This window comes from Lissotriton vulgaris, chromosome 11 (genome assembly GCF_964263255.1).
Source record: "Lissotriton vulgaris chromosome 11, aLisVul1.2, whole genome shotgun sequence".
NCBI classification, from domain to species: domain Eukaryota; kingdom Metazoa; phylum Chordata; class Amphibia; order Caudata; family Salamandridae; genus Lissotriton; species Lissotriton vulgaris.
This window is the reverse complement of record NC_141699.1, coordinates 1,091,844,282-1,091,866,277: the sequence shown is the minus strand read 5'-3', so window position 1 is coordinate 1,091,866,277 and position 21,996 is coordinate 1,091,844,282. Positions and strand designations below refer to the sequence as shown.

The 21,996-nt window shown below is 41.0% G+C and overlaps 1 protein-coding gene across 1 annotated transcript in view; it reads left to right on the top strand.

Annotated features, from left to right (window-relative positions):
- The window catches only part of LOC147684202 (uncharacterized), a gene marked incomplete at its 5' end in the record, with an annotated part of 198,799 nt that overhangs the window by 80,636 nt on the left and 96,167 nt on the right, over window positions 1-21,996 (top strand). The window contains 9 exons of the mRNA XM_086942612.1: window positions 1,191-1,307; window positions 1,422-1,538; window positions 2,572-2,688; window positions 5,542-5,658; window positions 8,545-8,661; window positions 11,819-11,938; window positions 13,450-13,569; window positions 15,448-15,567; window positions 21,306-21,425. Of these exons, the coding sequence (XP_086798738.1) occupies window positions 1,191-1,307; window positions 1,422-1,538; window positions 2,572-2,688; window positions 5,542-5,658; window positions 8,545-8,661; window positions 11,819-11,938; window positions 13,450-13,569; window positions 15,448-15,567; window positions 21,306-21,425 (1,065 nt within the window). The remainder of the gene's footprint in view (window positions 1-1,190; window positions 1,308-1,421; window positions 1,539-2,571; window positions 2,689-5,541; window positions 5,659-8,544; window positions 8,662-11,818; window positions 11,939-13,449; window positions 13,570-15,447; window positions 15,568-21,305; window positions 21,426-21,996) is intronic.

The window sequence follows — 21,996 nt, the reverse complement described above, 5'->3', positions numbered from 1 at the left end:
TGGTAAATATTACTATTCCCATGTAATCCAAAACTCATACCCACCCTAATATTTAAAAAAAACTTCCATTACTTACCTTATAATGCGTTGTAATGGCATGTGTTGTAATGGTATGCTTTGTAATGGCATGCAAAGTAGTGACATGCATTGTAACAGTTGCGTTGTAAAGGTAACTCGTTGTAATGACTGCGTTGTAATGGATGTTTCCCGTTTTCAGCGTTGAATGAAAATTGAAGTTCAAATCTGTACTAATTCATGTCCTCAACCGGGTTTGGACTAGCTGTTTGCTTGATCTTCTTAAATATTATGAGGTATTTGGTCTCGGTGGGTTTCAGTGGGTGCCTGGTGGGTTTCAATGGTTTAAGGTGGGTGCAGACTATTCCAGTATGGATGAGGTGAGGCAGCGCGTGAGGCATAGATGTCTGGAGCAGAGAAGATTTTCAAGAACTGAATGTTGTTGGCCTACCAATTCACATTTTAAAACACTCATTCAGTCGTGCACTCAATTATAGATGAAACGATTGGCTCAATCTCACAGCCACCCACTCACTCATCCACGGAGCCACACACACCAACTTGCCAATCAGTAAAAGTTCACTGTGACTTTTGAATTAGCCAGAGCTACTAGGGGTGCTAGTGCTTGTTAAGGACAGGTTCAGAGGGATTTGCTCTGTGTTGCTCCAGTGAGGCCTGAAGGTGGCTCAGAGCAAAACTAAGAAATTCTATGATTTTTTTGCTAGCTAAATTTGTTCAGGACATTTCAACTCACAGAAATAGTGTGCTCAATTTCAGAACACATCCTGTGGTTTTGGTTTATAAGTTATTGGGGGCAATTTTTTATTCAAATAAACACACAAAGTTTGTAACAAATGGTCCCTTTTACCTAGACAATTCAGTTTTCCATTTCTTTGAGAGAAGTGTGGTGGGCATTCCTCTAAGCTTCTAATTCCATTTTGTCCCACATGATCCCACTTTGGTGCCATGTGGGTTCATATTACCCTTGCACTGCTGATCCCCAGCTTGGGAGCTTGGCCTTTGATACCATCTTTGAGATCCAGGTGCCCTGTTTGTGTGAATCGGGACGTGTTGGCCATAGTAGTGTTTATGTTATCTCACACTTGATCCAAATGGTACCTATGGTGAGATAAGTGAGTAAATAGCCCTACATACTTTACTTCTGTTTTCAATAGGGAATGGGACTTACTGCAGTGATGTAAATGAGTGCATGGTAAGTCCATGTCATGTGAATGCCACCTGCGCTAACACTGTTGGAAGTTACACCTGCGCCTGTAACTCCGGATACCAAGGTAACTTCACAGTGACGCTCCTTTTATTTAATATATACTTGGTTCCTGCTCATAGAATACATGCAGTGAGTAACATCAAAATAACGCTACCAGTACTTTCTTGATCAACCCTAGGGAATGGAACATTTTGCAGTGATGTCAACGAATGCCTGAATCACCCTTGCCATGCAGACGCGACATGCACTAACACCCTTGGAAGTTACACATGCACCTGTAACTCTGGATACCAAGGTAAGAAGTGGTTCTCCTGCACCTTTACTAACAAGATATATTCTGGAAACACAAGTGAGCATCTTTAACAAGTACCTTGGGTCTGTGCACAAACTAGATGTTAATATGTGTTTCTCTAGCTCCAATAAACCTACTCCTTGTACCACAATCCTTGTTGAACTAAATATATTGTGGCTCATTTTTTTTACCAGAATATTGATATTGAAATATCACCCAGCCAAAATATCATAAGTATATATCGAAAGGCAGACTATTGTATTGGTAACTAAATACAAGTAGGTATAGTTTGTTTTACTATTCTTAACTACACATGTATGTACGTTGACGATATACAAATTCGATATACGTAGATGGGTAAATTGCTAGAATAGTAAATGTATAATTACCTATATATTCTTACCGTCATGAATTTCTTGTAGACAGTATTTTGGCCACAAACGTTTGGCAGGTGTATGTGTTTGTCTGCATTCTTCTAAAATACAACCCCTTGACACTTGACTTCTACAGATAATCAAGCAATTGCTTTTTGTTACAGGTGGAAATGAATCATTGGCCACTTGTATTATAAGAAAATAACATGAAGTGCTTAATTTTTATGTAATTTAATAGAAACAATAGTCCTACAGCAACAAAAGATCCCACTTGGCAAAAAACTGAAATGCTGGCACTATTATCTAATCTTTTACCACATGTGTCAATTTATGCACTAGGGCCCTCGTTAAAAGTGACTCGCATGTTTTTTGATTTTCTTGGATGTGATAATTATTGCCTATAATAACTTTATTAGGAACAATATGTGTATTTTGGTGAATACGGCATGTTTACGAAATTTTTCGAAGCTTAATTGAGGCAAATTACACCTGCCAAAAAGTAACTACGAGGGCGATATTTTATCGCAGCTGGCAACTACCAGGTGTGATAAAGTCTGTTTTCAGGTCTAAACTTAGACTTTTGGTCTAAATTTACCTTTGTGAATTGGGCCCACTGATTGTACTTAATATAATGTTCTGATTGCTGTCTTGGTCCTCTTTAGGTAACGGGACATCATGCAGTGACATAAATGAGTGCTTGAACAGCCCATGCCATATAAACGCAACTTGCACTAACACCGCTGGAAGTTACTTATGCACCTGTAACCCCGGATACCAGGGTAACTGCTTTTGTAACCTATATGTAATGTCACACTTTAGCGACAGCATATAGACAGTGATTGACAGGAAAATCTTTCTTTCAATTCTTTACTGCTTCTTCTTAGGTAATGGGACTTCTTGCAGTGACAGAAAAGAATGCATGAAAATTGCATGCCACATAAATGCAACCTGCATTATCTCCTTGGGAAGTCACTTGTGTGTCTGTAACTCTGGACACCAAGGCAACTTCACAGCAGTCCTGCTCCTCCATTATTAGTATTCTGTCCTGGGTACATAAATGTGGCTCTTTACCTCTGCCCCCTCTGGAAGCTTGGCACAGAGCAGTCAAACTTATCGAAAGAAGCAATGTGTAAAATATTAGTGCAACACACACACACAGTAACACAATGAATATACTGCAAAAAGACTCCACACAGGCTTAGAAAATAGATTAATATATTCTGAACAAAATAAAACCAAAACGACAAAAATCGAATCTATAGAACTTGAGATATTAAATGCAGGAAAGCACTTAGAAGCAAATAGTGCTATTGGGGTTATTTTAGATCGCCCTGGACTGGGGCAAAGTCAAAGTTTGTGCCAGCCGCAATAGAGCACAGACTGGCTACAAGACACATGCAGGCTCCAATGAACAAACTACCTTTCCTGGTCCCAAACAGTGAGATCAGTCGATGATTTACATGCATTGATGGCACAGCGTTGCTTTCCGAAGGCAAGCAGCAAAGCCGCTGGGATGCTGCTGAAGCCAATGCACTGGGTTTGCCCATGCGCTTGAGGGAAGCGTCGATCTCTGTAGCCTGCAGCAGCTGCGATATGGTGGGCTCAGCGATGCATTGACTCATGCCCCAGTTTAGCCATGTCAAAAGGGTGCGAGGATTCTCCTTTTTTATGGCAGTGCAGCAGCAGTCTCAGTGCTGTTGCCCGGGCCCCAAGTGCAATGTGCTAATTTCTCCTCTTGCAACAGGGCTGATGTGTCGGTTCTGCTTCCAGGAGATGGGATATGCGTGGACTTAACTGTGCAAGTATCTGGGTCCACTTCTAGTGAACCAGGCACAGGAGCAGGGGTAGAGACTTTGATATCCCTGAGTCTCAAACAACAGGAGGCAAGCCAACAAGCCCTTGGAGATCACTTGGAGTGAAGGCAAAGTCCAGCTCTCATTCAGCAAAGTCAGAAAGGCAGCAAGCAGCAGGGCAACAAAATGAAAAGCAGGCCTTCCTGATCAGCAGTCCAGTTGTGTCCTTTCAGCAGCACATCAGTTGCTCTGGCAGAGCATGAGCTAAAATTCCAGTAGTCTCTGATTTTAGGGGGTCAAAGAACCAGTACCTATACCCAAAAATGCCTTTGATGTTGGGGATGACTTCAAAGCAGCTCTCTGAAGTGCACAGGTCCCCCTTTCTTCCCAGCCCTGTCTGCCATGCTATCTATGGGGGTAAATCAGCCCTTTGAGGGGGGACAGGACAATACCTAATCAAGAGAACTGTTAGCCCCTCCCTTCCATCCTGCCCAGACAAGGTCATCAGAATGAAACTGTATTTAGATTGGTAACCAGACACACCTATCCTTCCTTTGTTTGTGGCTGTCTAGAGGGAATGCACAAACTGTAGCTGTCATCTACCACAGATGTGTATAGGCACACAGAGCAGTAAGTTCAAAGAAAGGCCCACTTTCTAAAAGTGGCATTTTTAAGCCAATACTCTTAAATCCAACTTCACCAGTAAGGATTAATTAATCATTACCATTCCAAAGATATGCAATATGAAAAAGCTACTACTCTCTGATCAGGAATTACAGTTTAAGAAATGTATCAACAAATTCCCAGTGCTAACCTATGAGAGGGGTAAGCCTCACAGTAGTGAAAAACAAATCTAGCTATTTGTCACTTCCAGGATATGCAAAACATAACAGTACATGTCCTCCCTTTTACTTACATAGCACCCTGCCCGTAGTGCCAACTAGGGCCTACCTTAGGGGTGACTTATCTGTAATAAAAGGGAAGTTTAAGTTTTGACAAATAGTTTTAAGTGCTAAGTTGAAGAGGAGGTAAACTGCACACACAGGCATTGCAATGGCAGCCCTGAGTCAGATTTGAAAGGCTACGCCTGTGGGTGGCACAATCTGTCCCGCAGGCCCACTAGTAGTATTTAACTTACAGGCCCTGCATATATGGTATTCCATTTTACGAGGGAATTATAAGTAAATTTAATATGCCAATCCTGTATATACCAATAGCACACATGTTTAGGGAAGAAGCACATGCACTTTAGTATTGATTCTCATTGGAAAAGTCGTAAGAGTCCTATGGCCAACAAAAAGATTCAGCAAACGTTGAGGTAAAAAATCAAAAAGATTGCGGAAGACCCCCATAAGGATGGCAGGTCTCACAGCTCTGAACAAAGCATTGACTGTAGCGGGATGCACTTCATAGGTTTATTCCTGGCTCACCCAGTGAAGGCTGCACCATGGCGTAGAGTGGGGAAATGCTTCAGATATGTCATACAGCCACATGTTTGCCTGGGCAAAGTCTTTGTCCTGTTGTAGACATACGTTTTACACCAGCTCCCTGAACCATGTTTCTTTTTGCTCAATACCTGTTAAAATACTTAACCTATAGCACATGTACTGGTAAAATAAGTATTTAATAAGCCCATTACTCCTATAGACATTTAAACAACTGATGTTTGCGACAGATGAGAATAAAATGTTGCTCTCACGTTGTTATGATAAAAAAATATTCATTAGTTTATGATTTATATCAAATTGAAAAAAACTGTTGTATAGCAAAGAATTTCTTCATGTCATAAACTTATGGAGTGAATACAATCCTTTCATTGCTATTTTTGTATTGCTTTAGGTAACGGGACATTTTGCATTGACATAAATGAGTGTTTGCCAAGCCCATGCCATAAAAACGCAACCTGCACTAACACCGCTGGGAGCTACGCATGCACCTGTAACCCTGGATATCAAGGTATCTGGAATTTGAGCGGATCTGTAAAATGTCCACCAAGGGCTGCCCTCTTCCTTTGTTCCCTCTGCTTCACTCCAAAGTCTACGGGGATATACAATCCTCCACTTCTTTTTTGTGAAAACACATTCCTGACCAGTAAAAGGTACTCCAAGCCTCAGGGAAATCACTTTAAAACAGCTTCATCAAGCAGAAAATGGGCCATGTCAGGTGCACTTTGACAGTGGCAGCAGCAGCCGCCTTACACTTAGAGGTGAGGATGTTGTGAAATAGTCTGCTTTTGGAAGCCTGATTTCCATTCCCCTTCCATTCTATGGTGATGACGACCCTTACCTCCCCGTGTCCTATATGTATGACATTTGATGAATACCGCTGTTCCCTGATATCGCTGCCTATTGACACACCACACACAGGCTGTTTGTGCTCCACTTAGATTTCCTGTGGCCCTTGGACTTGTATTGCCGGCCTGTGGGCCTACAGAGATGGGAAAAGGGACAAGGGCTTTACTGCACCTCAGTTGTAAAGTCACTGAGATCCAATCATTATTGTGACTACTCTAGACCTGCCAGGTACTCTCACATTATGATTTATAAATACTTTGGTTCTGAGTAATCAATACCTATCATAATTACATATTTAGAAATCGTGATTACGCTATTGTGCAAAAGATGCAGGTATCGTATTGATAAGTAAAACTTTAGCAAAGGCAATACTTAGAAACAGAATTAAAAATTCTCCTCTTCCGGCATCAAGGAGTTAAGTGATGAAATCTACAGTTTGGCTTTGCTGCTGAAGTTGTCCCTTCCTACACAAAAACAATCATTCCTCAATACAGGCAGTCTTGCAACGTGACGCAAGGCTGCCTGCGTTGGCGCTAGGCAGACAACTGTACAGCCAAGAGAGAGGAAAGAACAGGGATGGAACGTATTGCTGTAAATAAGACCATCCCTGCACTTCCCGTATGGTGCAGCGTGGCGCTGCGCTCCATCAATTTGTTGTTAATATTCCCCTTCTCTGATATGATTCCACTTTGGGTTCCTTGTAAGTTTACATGGTCCATCCTCTTGCCTGGTAACATAGCCTCAGATATCGTGTTGGAGATGTCTGCAGTTAACACACTCTTGCACTGTTGGGGCTGCATAAAACGTGTTTGCAGCGGGAGTCTTAATGTGTCCTTAAACTCGATACAAAACTCTAAGTAATTGGAGGCGACGGCGCTGGAACATTACTTTTTGTGATGTTCCAGTGGCGCACAGGGCTTAGCTATATCTGCGAGGCCATGTAAAGCCACCTGCGTGGCTTTTCATAGTTTTGTAGAAATGGTGTGAGGCAAGGCAGCGCAAGTTGCTCTGTTGCCTCACACTGCAATGGGTGTTATCGTGGGTAATTCCAGGTAACACTTAAACAATGTGGACAAACCCATCTACATGTGTTACAATCACTTACTGTGGTAAGTCCATTGATCCATTAGGTGTATTTAAAAGACCCCTCACACACCAACCTGGTTTGTGTTATGCTTCATCATTGGGGTCCCAACCGGGTGGCCGAGTGCCCCCCGGTTGTGCTACGACGCCTGATTACAGCTGAGCTGGTGAGGTGCTAATATGTGATGTTTTGTCAATTGATAAAAAATATCTCCGAGGATGCTTGCCTGTAGAGTTTATTATTGGCAGCTCAGAATATGGTTAAATTATGTGGTGCAACTACCAGGAGATTAATCCCTTGAGTTGACTATGTGACGTGGTCTACATGTTTCAGCCCATGAAAGAGTGTATGGAAGGCCTTTCTTCAGGACCGGGTTAGTGAGACTAGGGAGTGACAAAGGTGAACAGCCTCGTGAAAAAAGTGAAGTACCTACACATGCGCTAAGATGTGTGGTTGGAGTGTCGGTGTACTTACTGACACTTGTCAAAAAAACCTGTTGGGGAAGAAAGGACAAGACAAGACACATAGACATTTGTCCTTTCACTAAGCCGGAGATATTTTTGATCAATTCACGAAACATCATATATTCACATCTCACCAGCTCCGCTGTAATCAGGCGTCGTAGCGCAACCGGAGGGGAACTCGGCCACCCGGTTGGGACCCCAATGATAAACCATGACACCAAGCAAGTTTGGTGTGGGAGGGGTCTTTTAAGTACACCTAATGGGTCCATGTACTTACCTCAGTAAGTGATTGTAACACATACTTGTAGTGGGATCGTCCACATTGTTAAAGTTTAGCATTACATTGGTGATCAGGACGTACCTTCTTCCTTGCTCTCTACTTGTTTCCCCATATTCCCACGTAACAGCCGTGGCATTCGACACATTCCCAGATTTACTACAAGCTATAAACCGCGGAATGTGTCAACAGCTGACGCCTCCCCACGCATAGTATAAGGGTTATTTTTGTGGGCGAACGTGTCCCTTCCCACACAAAAAAGAATCTGATTGTGATGCAGATACCCTTGCACCATGGTGCTAGAGTGCCTGTATTTGTGCATGGCAGCCAATTGACCGCCAGTGCCATAAGAGAGGGGAGGAATGTGCCGTATCATATAGATACAGCGCTTTCCTGCCCTTTTTTTTTTACGTTGGGCAGCGCAGCAGAAAGGCTTGCAGCGCTGCCCTACCCCAAAAGTTTGTGAATGAGGTCCTTTGTCTTTTCTAGGTAACAGTGCATAATGCAGGTATGTAAATATATGCAGGAACAGCCTATGTCACGTAAATGCCACGCGCACTCATACTGTCGAACGTTATGCATGCGCCTGTAACCCTGGCTATCAAGATGACTCAGGGCAGACCTCCTTTTCTAAGCTATATGTCATGTCACTCCTAGTTTATTACATGCACACATGGAATCACATAAATGTGATATTCTGAATACTTACATGATCTTCTTTAGGTAATGGAACATCTTGCAGTGACATAAATGAGTGTTTGACCAGCCCATGCCACAAAGACGCGGCCTGCACTAACACCGGTGGAAGTTACTTGTGCACCTGTAACCCTGGATTCCAAGGTAACTCCACAGCGGTCCTTCAGTACTGCCCTCCCCGTTCTTCCATACTCTATAAAGTTGAATTATGTTTTTTAAGGTCCAATTTCTTTCATCCAATGAATTTTGCACAATTTAATTCCTAGGTTAGGATTGGACCAAGGTCCCTAAATTTATAGACTGGATTTGGACATTTGTCCATTAAAGGCCAAAGTGGAAAGGTTTACTTTGTAACAAAATGGCAGAGTTTCTGACTTAAATGGGTTAAGATGAGGCTGTTTTGTTTCATCCAAGAACAGACAGTTTCTGATGTGGGCGTCACGCCCGACATTGGGTTTCTAGGATACTGTTTAAGTTATTTATTGATTCTGTGTCATCTGCATGAAGATAAGTGATTATGGCACTAGCTTTTTTACGTAAAAGTGAAAAAGTAGAGGGGATAGAGTTGAGTTCCTTACATAGGGCTGTTGTCTCGAAGCAGAACGCCTCTAATTTAAATAATGCTATCCTATTTTTTCCACTGTAATGCTGTATCTTTTATGGCTAGACCTTCTAATCCCTGGAATAAGAGCCTATGGGTCCCTCCAGGAAAGCCCTGTATTCGTGTTACCAACAAACAAGAACGCACGCTGGGGCCGATTCACAGAACTAACTTAAGACAAAATCCTAAACTTACTACTTTTGGTATTCACAGAAGTTACGATTTTGTCATAAGTTTGTCCTAAAACAGACTTAAGACAGACTTAAGTTAGGATTTTGTCTTAAGTCTGTCTTAAGTCTGTCTTAAGACAAACTTATGACAAAATCCTAACTTCTGTGAATACCAAAAGTAGTAAGTTTAGGATTTTGTCTTAAGTTAGTTCTGTGAATCGGGCTCTTTGGGTCCAACTTGAATTATTTCTGGGGTCATTTGACCCCCCCTGGCTCTTTTCCTCCTCAGCACCACAGAAAGTACAGGACATAGGATCAAGGCTATTCAATAATATATCTTGGCACTAAGACCATATCCCACTGATCCTTATCTAAGGTCCTTCTCTACATTGTTTAAAATGCTAAAGTGTTGGCATCCAATCCGAGGGTTATGGATGATTTTTCAGATATTATTAGCCTCATTTTAGATCTAACATACTTGCTTTTGCTGTCAGGGCTACATAATTCCCCCTGCTGGGCATGTGACTTGCAGTACTCAGGAATTGACATAAAAGATTTTAATAATTGAACTTTCTATATCAGTGTTCACACTTGTAATAGATTAAGAGACTGCTTTATGAATGGAATTAGAAAGTGAATTGTCCAAAAATTCACAAATGGTTTTCTTAAAAACCTCACCTTCCTCTTTATTAACACTGCAGTAAAGCATTTTAATCAGCAAAAAACCAGGAATTCAACCCCCAAAATATTTCCTTTGAACAAGTTGTATAAAATATGCCTTTAAATCACATTCACATAAACCCAGGCAGCTTGTACTTGTATGAACACTTCCCCAGGCAAGATTCTCCCTTGCAACAAATAATGCAATGTTTCTGACCATGAAATAAATTTAGGAAAAGTCCCCAGCAACTTTTCGCTGCTACAATATAATTGTACACATGCGATCCTTGAAAGGGGGCACATTTGAACTTAAATAAACAAAACAGACAAAGCACCCTGAAGCAAAGTAATGGTTTCATGTAGTGCCCTAAAGCAGGCACCAAGGGGAAATTCACTTAAGGAAAAAAAAATTCAGTTTAAACAACAAACAAAAAGTAACTAAAAGTACAGCAAACCACAACACAAGAGTAGCAAACAGCTTTTTGAAATACACTTATCTCTAACAGCAAGAACAGGGGAAAATGTTGTATGTGCGGCTGCTGTTTATAGGTGGGAAGGGCCTTGTTGTTGGGCCAGTAACTTCCTGCATGTGAAAGCAGGATTATGGGAGCTGTAGTATTCTTCTCACTGCTGTACACTATAAAGCAGGAAGAGAAACTGTATAAAAGAGCCTCCTGTCTTGTAATAAAATGAATGACTAGTCAAAGGGTGTTGTTAGAAGATATATGGAATTAATATGGGCCAGATTTATTAAGGTAAATTGCGATCGCAAACGCTGAAATTCGCAAAATGTCAGCGTTTGCGATCGCAATTTAGCTGTCCGCAGTGAGGGTAAGTAAAAACCCACTCGCAAAATAAGGAATTGCAAAATGTGCGATTCCATATTTTGCGCTAGCATTTAGAGCATCGCAATTTGCGATTCCCTAAATGCTATTCAAGTATCCATTGCAAATTGCAATTTTGCTGTAAGAAATCGCAAATTACCACCAACTTCATGTTGGTGGTAAATTGTGATTTCTTTGAAAAATGCAATCATGCACCTTATGTACACCGTATGTACGCCTCATGTGCAGACATGTACATTTCAGGTCTGCTACAGGGTGTCCTTTAGGAATCCTTGGGGCTGGAAATTGCGTGCATAATTTGCGAGTACCTAATTGCTACTAGCAAATTGCATACGCAATTCCCATTCATTCCTTTGGGCCTATTGGCCCGTAGGAATGAATGGGAAGCAAATAAGGAATTTGGGGTAGAGCATTTGAGGGTGATGCTAGAGGAAACTAAAACATGATCAATTATCGTCTTAGTTTTTCTTCCCGTGAAAGTGGGGATCACTTCTCCATTTTCATCAGTAGCACACGTCAGAAAGACTAAATCATAATTTGCCATGGTAGCGTTAAGTCTTTCCCCATACTGGCAGCAGGGGCCGTCCAAGAAGGGTCCTGGCACTTAACGTTTTACAATTTAAGCACTGCTTAGGCCTGATCAGAGGCAATGTTCTATTGAGCTAATTATAACTTTGTGTTACTGCATCTCCCTGGAAGTATATTCCTCTTGGTGTAATACTGTTCATATTAAATGCAGTACATTCTTTTTATGGACATTTATAGACATTTAATCAACTGCTGTTCGCCTTAGGTGGATATTAATCACTGTCCACATGGTGTTGCTCGAAAAACCATTAATTACTTTATATTGTATTGCAAACAACAGTTGGAGAGCTATGACTTTCCAGTTTGTATAAACCTATGAAATGCTGTCCCCTATCCGACACTTCACCTCGTGGATTCCATGTCACAGTCAGTGCACCCGATACACCTGGCGACTGCCATGTATGCAACGCTCTAACGGCTTCATTGGTCCTCTCTAGGTAACGGGACATCGTGCAGTGACGTAAATGAGTGTCTGAAGAACACCACATGCCATACCAATGCAACCTGCACTAACACCATTGGAAATTACTCATGCTCCTGTAACCCTGGATTTGAAGGTAACTCAATCGTGGTTCCACCTAAATACTCTATAAGTGGAGACACAAGTTTTATTCAACACCTGTCTGGGCGATCAATTGCAATCATCTGCAAGCTAATTTTCTGTAATAACTAAAGTTTCAGAAGTGTCATCAGTTATTACAGAATTAATTAGGACTCTGTTTTTAACCACAGAGTGATTGTCCCATAGGCCTTCTCTGAGTGTGTTGTGGATTCTTATCTTATTATTATGAGTTTTGCTGTTATTAAAAGGAAAGCTTCAATTATCTTTGCAGAAAGAAAAGATGTGACATAGATTTTCTCTCCAAACGACTTCCTTATTTTTTTTCTCTTTGAGAGCAAAATTTGAGAATAGCAAATCCTGTATCTGTGCTAAACACATCATTCCATTCTATCTGCTGGGAGGCATCGTGAGTAGATGATACCCACCTCAGGACTCAAGCAGGTGCATAGGGGGTTGTCTTTGGTGCTCTAGATGTGCACATCTGTGCTGTGATTACCAGTTTATAGACCCATTGAAAACAGCACCTGAGGGGAAAGTAAGAAGTGAGCTCTGGTACCCCGCACTTCAGGCGGAAGTCAGGCGCAGTAAAAGTGGACAACAAAAAAAACTGCCAAATCAAAATAATTAAAAAGATGAGACAACACTGTTTATTTTATGAGAAAACATAAAGTGAAATAATTATTTATAAAGAATAAATAAGATTAGCTAAATGATGAACATTTTAGGGATGGCCAGGTACCTCTCAGCCAGATGACAGAGGGCCAGGTAAAGAACATTGTTGTGGTCAGTATTCAGGGATACTAAAATGTTCTGCTCATCAACAAGTGAAATTAGACTCAGGATATTCGAATGATCCTCAAATGATGTCACCTCACACCTGCTGCAAAGGCTCCCTACTGTGAGCAATGTGAATAAACAGAATTCAGTACTCTCTTGTTGTCTTCTTTGGAAATTGACTTCTTTTAGGGACAAGGTGAGTGTACTAACAGCCCATGCCACATGAAGGCAACATGCATTATCACTGTGGGAAGCCACGCCTGCACCTGTCACCAGGGATACCAAGGTAACATCAGAGAGCTCCTCCTCTTTGACAGAAATGCTGTTCTGTATGCAGAAACTAGACTTCTTCTTTACCAGATGTCATGACAGGCCTGATCAGTGGCCATGTTTTATTGAGCTAATAATAAATAAGTGTTACTTCAGCTCCTTGGAGCATATTCCGCTTGGTGTAATACTTTTCATAATAAATGCAGTACAATATGTTTAAAACAAATTATAGACATTTAATCAACTGCTGCTTGCCTCAGGTGGATATTAATCACTGTCCATATTGTGCTTCTAGAAAAACAATTAATTGCTAGGACTTTTGCATTTGCATAAACCTATGAAATGCTGCTCCCTATCCGACACTGCACCCCCTGAATATGACGTCACAGTCACCGCACCCGATACACCTGGCGACTGTCATGTATGCAACAATCTAACGGCTTCATTGGTCCTCTTTAGGTAACGGGACATCCTGCAGTGACGTAAATGAGTGTTTGAAGAGCACAACATGCCATATAAATGCGACCTGCACTAACACCATTGGAAATTACTCATGCTCCTGTAACCCTGGATTTGAAGGTAACTCAATCCTGGGTCCACTTAAATACTCTATAAGTCGAGTCACACGTTTTCTATAATGGATGTCTTTGCAATCAAATCCTATTATATTTTGTAGTACCCTGGCACTAAGTCGTCTAAAATAGAATTGCACTCATCTGCAAGCCAAGTTTCTGTAATGACTAAAGTTTCAGAAGAGTAATCCTCAATTACATAATTAATTAGGACTCTCTTTTTAAGCACAGAGTGAGGGTTCCATAGGCCTTCTTTGAGTTTGTTGTGGATTCTCATCCTATTATTATGATTTTTGCTGTTATTATTAAGAAAGTTTGAATTTTCTTTGCAGAATTTGAGAATAGCAAATCCTGTATCTGTGCTAAACACATCATTGCAGTCTATCAGCTGGGAGGCATAGTGACTAAACGATACACACTTTAGGACTCAAGCAGGTGCATAGGTGCTTGACTTTGGTGCTCTAGATGTGCATATATGTGCTGTGATTACAACTTTATAGACCTACTGAAAGCAGCACCTAAGAGGAAAGTAGGAAGTGAGCTCTGGTACGCCGCACTTCAGGCGGAAGTCAGGTACAGTAAAAGTGGGCAACAATGAAAGACTGCCAAATCAAAATAATTAAAAAGATGAGAAAATATAAAAAGTTACAAAACAAGGCTGCACGACTCAGTGAACTTAAAAAGAATGAATAAGAATAGCTAAATTATGACAATTTTATTGATGGCCAGGTACCTCTCAGCCAGATGACAGGAGCCAGGTAAAGAACTTTGTGGTGGTCAGTATTCAGGGATGCTAAAAAGTTCTGCTCATCAACAAGTGAAATTAGACTAAGGATGTTCAAATGATGCCACCTCACACCTGGTGCAAAGGCTCCCCACTGTGAGCAGTGTGAATAAAAAGAATTAAGTACTCTCTTGTTGTCTTCTTTGGAAATGGGACTTCTTGTAGTGACAAAGTGAGTCTACTAACAGCCCATGCCACATGAATGCAACATGCATTAACACTGTTGGAAGTTACATCGGCACCTGTCACGATGGATTCCGAGGTAACATCAGAGAGCTCCTCCTCTTATTTGACTGACATGCTGTTCTGAATGCATAAATTAGACTTTTTCTTCACCAGATGTCTTAGACCGAGTGCTTCATTCGTGCCGGTGGGTTTGGGTGCTTTGCTCCAGCACTTAATTCTCAGCACTTGCTGTAGTGACAGTCCACCATATGGTGACGCTCTCTTTTTAATTATGAGATAAGCACAACAACCGTGTTTATTAAGTAAATATACACTGAAAACAAATACCAGCCACTCATGCCATTATTATAGCTTTGTGTGGCCTGATATAGTTTGAATTGTCACACCTGTAGGATGTCGAATCTTAGGTGTTCTGTTGGTACTGTCATTGGCAGCGCTGGCAGGGTATGGGAGGTGCAGGCAGCAGTGACCTTCCAAGAAGGGCCCTGGCACTTACCTTTTTACAAATTTTTACAAATTAAGCACTGCTTAGGCCTGATCAGTGGCCATGGTCTATTGGGCTTAGTATAAATACGTCTCACTACAGGTCCCTGGAAGCACATTCCTTTTTTCGTGTAATACATTTTTAACTACATGTAGCACATTATTTTTATAAACATTTAATCAACTGCTGTTTGCCTCAGGTGGATATTAATCACTGTCCTCATGGTGCTGCTAGAAAAACAATGAATTGCTTTATATTCTATTTCAAACAACAGTTGGAAAGCTATGATTTTTGCGTTTGTATAAACCTATGAAATGCTGCCCCCTATCCGACACTGCACCTCCTGGATACCACGTCACAGTCACCGCACCCGATACACCTGGCGACTGTCATGAATGCAACGCTCTAACCGCTTCATTGGTCCTCTTTAGGTAACGGGACATCCTGCAGTGACGTAAATGAGTGTCTGAAGAACACAACATGCCATACAAATGCGACCTGCACTAACACCATTGGAAATTACTCATGCTCCTGTAACTCTGGATTTGAAGGTAACTCAATCTTGGTTCCACTTAAATACTCTATAAGTTGAGTCACATGTTTTCTATAACTCCTACCTGGGCGATCAAATCCTATATTATTTTGTGGTACCTTGGCACTAGGCCTTCTAAAATAGAATTGCAATCATCTGCAAGCCAAGTGTCTGTAATAAGTAAAGTTTCAGAAGTGTTATCAGTAATTAAATAATTAATCAGGACTCTGTTGTTAACCACAGATTGATTGTCCCATAGGCCTTCTTTGAGTGTGTAGTAGATTCTTATGTTTTTATTATGAGTTTTGCTGTTATTATTAGGAAAGCTTGAATTTTCTTTGCAGTATTTGTAAATAGCAAATCCTGTATCTCTGCCAAACACATCATTGCATTCAATCAGGTGGGAGGCCTAGTGACTACACGATACCCACCTCAGGACTCAAGCAGGTGCATAAGGGCTTGTCTTTGGTGCTCTAGATGTGCACTTCTGTCCTGTGTTTACCAGTTTATAGACCCACTGAAAGCAGCACCTAAGGGGAAAGTAAGAAGTGAGCACTGGTACGCCGCACTTCAGGCAGAAATTAGGCACAGTAAACGTGGACACCAAGGAAAGACTGCCAAATCAAAATGATTAAAATGATGAACAGACATATAAAGGTAAAAAATAAGGCTAGACATCTCTGTGAAACGTATTACCGGGGAAATCATTATTTAAAAAAAAAAAATAAGATTAGCCAAAATATGACGGGCCCGATTCACAGAATGAACTTAAGACTCAATCCTAAACTTACTACTATTTTGGTATTCAAAGAATGCACTTACTACTTTTGGCATTCACAGAATGAATTTACTACTTTTGGTATTCACAGAAGTTAGATTTTTTCTTAAGTTTGTCTTAAGACAAACTTAAGACTGACTTAAGACAGATTTAAGACAGACTTAAGACAAACTTAAGACAGACTTAAGACAGACTTAAGACAACATCCTAACTTAAGTCTGTCTTAACTTTGCCTTAAGACAAACTTGAGACAAAATCCTAACTTCTGTGAATACCAAAAGTAGTAAGTGCATTCTGTGAATACCAAAATAGTAGTAAGTTTTGAATTGAGTCTTAAGTTCATTCTGTGAATCGGGCCCGACAATATTAGTGATGGCCTGGTGCCCCTCAGTCAGATGATAGGGCCAGGAAAAGAACATTGTGGTGGTCAGTATTCAGGCATACTATAATGTTCTGCTCATCAACAAGTGAAATTTACTCAGGATGTTCAAATGATGTCACCTCACACCTGTGAGCAATGCGAATAAAACTAATTCAGTACTCTCTTGTTGTCGTCTTTGGAAATGGGACTTCTTGCAGTGACAAAGTGAGTGTATTAACAGCCCATGCCACATGAATGCAACATGCATTAACACAGTTGGAAGTTACACCTGCACCAGTCACCATGGATACCAAGTAACATCAGAGAGCTCCTCCCCCCTGTTGACTGACATGCTAAATACAACCCCTTGACACTTGACTTCTACAGATAATCAAGCAATTGCTTTTTTGCTACAGGTGGAAATAAATCATTGGCCACCTGTATTATAAGAAAATAACACAAAGTGCTTTATTTTTTATGTAATTTAACATAAACATTAGTCCTACAGCAACAAAAGATCTCATTTGGCCAAAACCTGAAATGCTGGCACTTATCTAATCTTTTACAACATGTGTTAATGTATGCACTATGGCCCTCGTTGAAAGTGGCCCGCATGTTTATTGATTTTACTGGATGAGATAATTATTGCCTATAATAACTTTTTTAGGAAAAATAATATGTGTTTTTTGGTGAATACCGCATGTTGATGAACGTTTTTGAGAGCTTAATTGAGGGAAATTACACCTGCCAAAAAGTAACTACGAGGGCCTTATTTTATCGCAGCTGGTAATTACCAGGTGTGATAAAGTCTGTTTTCAGGTCTAACACTGAGACTTTTGGTCTAAGTTTACCTTTGTGAATTGGACCCATTTTTTGCAGTTAATATAATGTCCAGATTGTTTTCTTGGTCCTCTTTAGGTAACGGGACATCGTGCAGTGACATAAATGAGTGTGACAGCAGGCCATGCCATATAAACGCAACCTGCAATAACACGATTGGAAGTTACGCGTGCACCTGTAACCCCGGATACCAGGGTAACTTCTTTTCTAATCCATATGTGACATCACACTTTAGCGACATCATATATATAGTGATTGACAGGAATATCTTTCTTTCAATTCTTTGCACTCCTTCTTAGGTGATGGGATTTCTTGCAGCAACATACAAGAATGCATGAAACTTGCATGCCACATCAATGCAACCTGCATTAACTCCTTGGGAAATCACTCGTGTGTCTGTAACTCTGGATACCAAGGTAACTTGATAGCGGTCCTCCTCTCCTGTGTGCATAAATGATGCGCTATAACATGGCCGTATTATTGAAAGTGCCCGGGGTCAAAACACGTGTATGCACTCAATGCTTGAGCTCTTTGGTATTATAGAGGGAGGCTCACATGCTGACTCAGCCCCTTCTGTACTATGGATCCGGCTGCTCCTGAATATGCACCAGTGCAATCATAACGGGCTGTTACCTATTGCCTCGTGCAAATAGAGGATCTCCTCACCATGGACTTCCATTGTGTTACAGCTGTGGATCAAGTTGTACAGAAGATGTTAGAGGCCACACTGAGTGTGCGTCACGTAGATGTGACGCACACTCAGTGCACCCCTGACTATTTCCATTTAATGAGAAAAAAGGATCATAGAGACCCCTCAAAAGCCTCCAGGCGGTAGTTGAAGTCACACAGTGCACCAGCTTGTGAGGGAAACCTTGCACCACCTTCAGCAGAGTATGGGTTTCTGGCTTCAAGTGAAAGGCAGACCGGCTACATATAGTGCATCGACATTTTTGGGGTGAGCTGCATAAGTCTGTGCCTGGCTCGCCCAGTTAATGTTGCACCAGGGCTCAGAGTGGGAAATGCTTCTGATATGTAATCCAGCCAGATGTTTGCCTGTGCAAAATCTTTCTACACATATGTTTTACTCCAGCTCCCTGAACCATATTTCTTTTTGCTCTTGTTCAAATACATTTCCTGTAACATATTTCCTCTTAAAATAAGTGTCATGTGGCACATTACTTCCGTACACTTTTAAACATCCGGTGTTTGCTACAGGTGAGAGTTAAATGTTGTCCTCAAGGTGGTATGACAAAATAACATTCATTAGTTTATTATTTATATCATAACGGGACATCGTGCAGTGACGTAGATGAGTGTCTGAAACACACCACATGCCAAATAAATGCCACCTGCACTAACACCATTGGAAATTACTCATGCTCCTGTAACCCTGGATTTGAAGGTAACTCAATCTTGGTTCCACTTAAATACTCTATAAGTGGAGACACACATTTTCAGTAATGCCTGTTTGGGCGTTCGAATCCTATAATATTTTGTAGTACCCTGACACTTAGCTTCTTAAAATAGAATTGCAATCATCTGGAAGTCAAGTTTCTGTAATAATTAAAGTTTCAGAAGTGTCATCAGTAATTACATAATTAATTAGAACTCAGGGGCATATTATCAAGGGGTTTTATCTCGGCTTTTTTGGCTTTAAAAGACAAGAAAACGGAGATAAAATTATCTCCCTATTACCTAGATGTTGCTAACACCAGTTAGCGACAGCTTGTAGGAGATAGCGACCATCTTGGGCCCCTCTTTGCATGTCAGTGATTTTTATCACTAATGACATGCAAAGTGGGCGTGCCAAGATGTTAGCGACTGGAAACATTCACTAACATCGCTATCTCCTATTACCAACTAATACTAGCTAACACCTGCCCTGAGCAGTTCTTAGCCATGTTATCCAATGGTAGGTGGATAACATGGCTAAGAGCATTAGCTCGGTAATGCATGAATATCGCTGACTTTTCAGCGATATTCATGCATTGCGGCCGATTTTTATCGCATTTGCTATAAATTTTGGTAATACCAATGTTTATCTGCGATAAAAATCGCCGCATCTGGGCGATAATTTTATCTCGCTAACCAAGCAATAGCGATAATTACCGCTATTGCTTAGAAATATGCCCCTCTCTTTTTAACCACAGGGTGAGGGACCCATAGGCCTTCTTTGAGTGTGTTGTGGATTCTTATCGTAATATTATGAGTTTTGCTCTTATTACAATGAAAGCTTGAATTTTCTTTGCAGAGGGAAAAGGGGTGACATAGATTTTCTCTCCCAAAAACTTGCTTATTTTTTTTCTTTGCAGAATTTGAGAATATCAAATCCTGTATCTGTGCTAAACTCTTCATTGCATTCTATCAGCAGGGAGGCATAGTGACTGCACACTTCCCACCTCAGGACTCAAGCAGGTGCATAGGGGCTTGTCTGTGGTGCTCTAGATGTGCACATCTGTGCTGTGGTTACTAATTTATAGACCCACTGAAAGCAGTTTCTAAGGGGAAAGTAAGAAGTGAGCTCTGTTTCGCCGCACTTCAGGCGGAAGTCAGGCTCAGTAAGAGTAGGTAAGAAAGATAGACTGCCAAACCAAAATAATTAAAATGATCAACAAACATAAACAGCTAAAAAACAAGGCTAGACAACTCCATGAAACTTATTACAGAGAAATAATTATTTAAAAAAATAATAATAATAGGATTAGCTACATTATGACAATTTTAGGGAAGGCCAGGTACCCTTCAGCCAGATGACAGGGGGCCAGGTAAAGAACATTGTGGTGGCCAGTATTTAGAGACACTAAAATGTTTTGCTCATCAACAAGTGAAATAAGACTCAGGATGTTTAAATGATGTCACCTCACACCTGGTGCAAAGGCTCCCTATTGTGAGTAATGCAAATAAAAAGAATTCAGTGCTCTCTTGTCTTCTTTGGAAAGAAACTTCTTGTAGTGACAAACTGAGTGTACTAACAGCCCATGCCACATGAATGCAACATGCATTAATACTGTTGGAAGCGACACCTTCACCTGTCACCATGGATACCAAGGTAACATCAGAGAGCTCCTCCTCTTTGACAGACATGATGTTGTGTATGCATGAACTACATTTTTTCTTTACCAGATGTCTTAGGCCCAGTGCTTAATTTGTGTCAGTGGGTTCGGGTGCTTGGCTCCAGCATTTAATTGTCAGCACTTGCTGTAGTGACAGTCCACCACATGGTGGCACTCTCTTTTTAATGTTGAGATAAGCAAAACAACCGTGTTTATTGTCATATACACTGAAAACGAATACCAGCCACTTGTGTCATTATTATAGCTTTATGTGACCTGAAATAGTCTGAATTGTCACACCTGTAGGATGTCGAAGCTTAGGTGTTATGTTTTTACTGTCATTGGCAGCGCTGGCAGGGTATTGGTGGTGCAGGCAACAGTGGCCTTACAAGAAGGTCCCTGGCACTTAATGTTTTTACAAATCAAGCCCTGCTTAGGCCTGACCAGTGGCCATGTTCTATTGAGCTAATTATAAATCTGTGTTACTGCAGCTCCCTGGAAGCATATTCCTCTTGGTGTAATACTTTTCAGATTAAATGCAGAACAATATTTTTTATCAACATTTATAGACATTTAATCAACTGCTGTTTGCCTCAGGTGGATATTAATCGTTGTCCACCATCCGACACTGCACCTCCTGGATACCATGTCACAGTCATCGCACCCGATACACCTGGCGACTGTCATGTATGCAACGCTCTAACGGCTTCATTGGTCCTCTTTAGGTAACGGGACATCCTGCAGTGACGTAAATGAGTGTCTGAAGAACACAACATGCCATACAAATGCGACCTGCACTAACACCATTGGAAATTACTCCTGCTCCTGTAACCCTGGATTTGAAGGTAACTCATCGTGGGTCCACTTAAATACTCTATAAGTCGAGTCAAAAGTTTGCTATAACGCCCGTGTGGGCGATCGAATCCTATAATATTTTGCAGTACCCTGGCAATAAGCCTTCTAAAATAGAATTGCAATCATCTGGAAGCCAAGTTTCTGTAATACCTAAAGTTTCAGAAGTGTCATCAGTAATTAAATAATTATTTAGGACTCTGTTTTTAACCACAGAGTGAGGGTCCCATAGGCCTTCTTTGAGAGTGTTGTTGATTCTTATCTTATTATTTTGAGTTTTGCTGTTACTATTAGGATAGCTTGATTTTTCTATGCAGGGTAAAAGGGGTGACATAGATTTTCTATCCAAACAACTTGCTTATTTTTTTCTTTGAGAGGAGAATTTGAGACTAACAAATCCTGCATCTCTGCCAAACACATCATTGCATTCCATCAGCTTGGAGGCGTAGTGACTAGATGATACCCACCTCAGGATTCAATCAGATACGTATCGGCTGGTCCGTTGTGCTCTAGATGTGCACATCTGTCCTGTGGTTGCCAGAGAGCTCCTCCTCTTTGACAGAC